At 45.4% G+C, this 1,414-nt stretch overlaps 1 protein-coding gene across 1 annotated transcript in view; it reads right to left on the reverse strand.

The window, feature by feature from the left end:
• The window catches only part of LOC121865120 (small nuclear ribonucleoprotein-associated protein B'-like), a 1,629-nt gene extending 592 nt beyond the window's left edge, over positions 1-1,037 (reverse strand). Inside the window, exon 1 of the mRNA XM_042364447.1 lies at positions 1,024-1,037. Coding sequence (XP_042220381.1) covers positions 1,024-1,037 — 14 coding nt within the window. The remainder of the gene's footprint in view (positions 1-1,023) is intronic.
• Between the last annotated feature and the right edge of the window lie 377 nt (positions 1,038-1,414).

Here is a 1,414-nt window from a genome sequence, read left to right on the forward strand (position 1 = left end):
ATGAGCAATAGGGGTTGGGTGTAAATGAGACTGCCCAGTATGGGCCAATAGGCCCGCTGCAGTTTCCTCCATTCTTATGTTCTTATGTTTCAGTACATAGTGGTAGCCCTTAGTGTCCCAGGACATAGTGGTAACCCTTAGTGTCCCAGGACATAGTGGTAACCCTTAGTGTCCCAGGACCCTTAGTGTCCCAGGATATAGTGGTAACCCTTAGTGTTTCAGCACATAGTGGTAACCCTTAGTGTTTCAGTACATAGTGGTAACCCTTGGTGTCCTAGGACATAGTGGTAACCCTTAGTGTTTCAGTACATAGTGGTGACCCTTAGTGTCCCAGGACAAAGTGGTAACCCTAAGTGTCCCCAGGACCCTTAGTGTTTCAGTACATAGTGGTGACCCTTAGTGTCAGGACATAGTGTCCCAGGCAGTTAGTGGTGACCCTTAGTGTCCCAGGACATAGTGGTAACCCTTAGTGTTTCAGTACATAGTGGTAACCCTTAGTGTCCCAGGACATAGTGGTAATTAGTGTTTCAGTACATAGTGGTGACTACCCTTAGTAGGACATAGTGGTAACCCTAAGTGTCCTAGGACATAGTGGTAACCCTTAGTGTCCCAGTACATAGTGGTGACCCTTAGTGTCCAGGACATAGTGGTAACCCTTAGTGTTTCAGTACATAGTGGTGACCCTTAGTGTCCAGGACATAGTGGTAACCCTTAGTGTTTCAGTACATAGTGGTAACCCTTAGTGTCCCAGGACATAGTGGTAACCCTTAGTGTTTCAGTACATAGTGGTGACCCTTAGTGTCCCAGGACATAGTGGTAACCCTAAGTGTCCTAGGACATAGTGGTAACCCTTAGTGTCCCAGGACATAGTGGTGACCCTTAGTGTCCCAGGACATAGTGGTAACCCTTAGTGTTTCAGTACATAGTGGTGACCCTTAGTGTCCCAGGACATAGTGGTATAGTGTTTCAGTACATAGTGGTAACCCTTAGTGTCCCAGGTCATAGTAGGTTCTAGGCACTTACATATCAAAGGCCATGTATAACACACTTCAGTTACGGGAATACACGAGGGGCAGCTGGTGTGTGATTCCTGTGTGTGTGTGTGTGTGTGTGTGTGTACAACTTTACACAACGACTAATTATTGATTCCAACATCTCGTTTATTAACTTGACTCACTGGAATCTCTCTCTACATTATAACAATCACACCTCTTCATGCATTTTCCCATTCCTCTCTTTTTCTTTTCATTTCCTTCTTTATCACTCTAGAGGGGGGCTTTACACGCACAGTAACTGAAAGATACAGGGTATAACTGACAGGCCTGCCTCCTGACGCATTTACACGATTCAGTTAAGACTATAAGTTTTGTCAGGTCGACCCAGAATTCTGAAGAGTTAACATGTCTCCCCTGGA

The sequence above is a fragment of the Homarus americanus genome, unplaced genomic scaffold (assembly GCF_018991925.1).
Source record: "Homarus americanus isolate GMGI-L3 unplaced genomic scaffold, GMGI_Hamer_2.0 scaffold2539, whole genome shotgun sequence".
Taxonomy (NCBI): Eukaryota; Metazoa; Arthropoda; class Malacostraca; order Decapoda; family Nephropidae; genus Homarus; species Homarus americanus.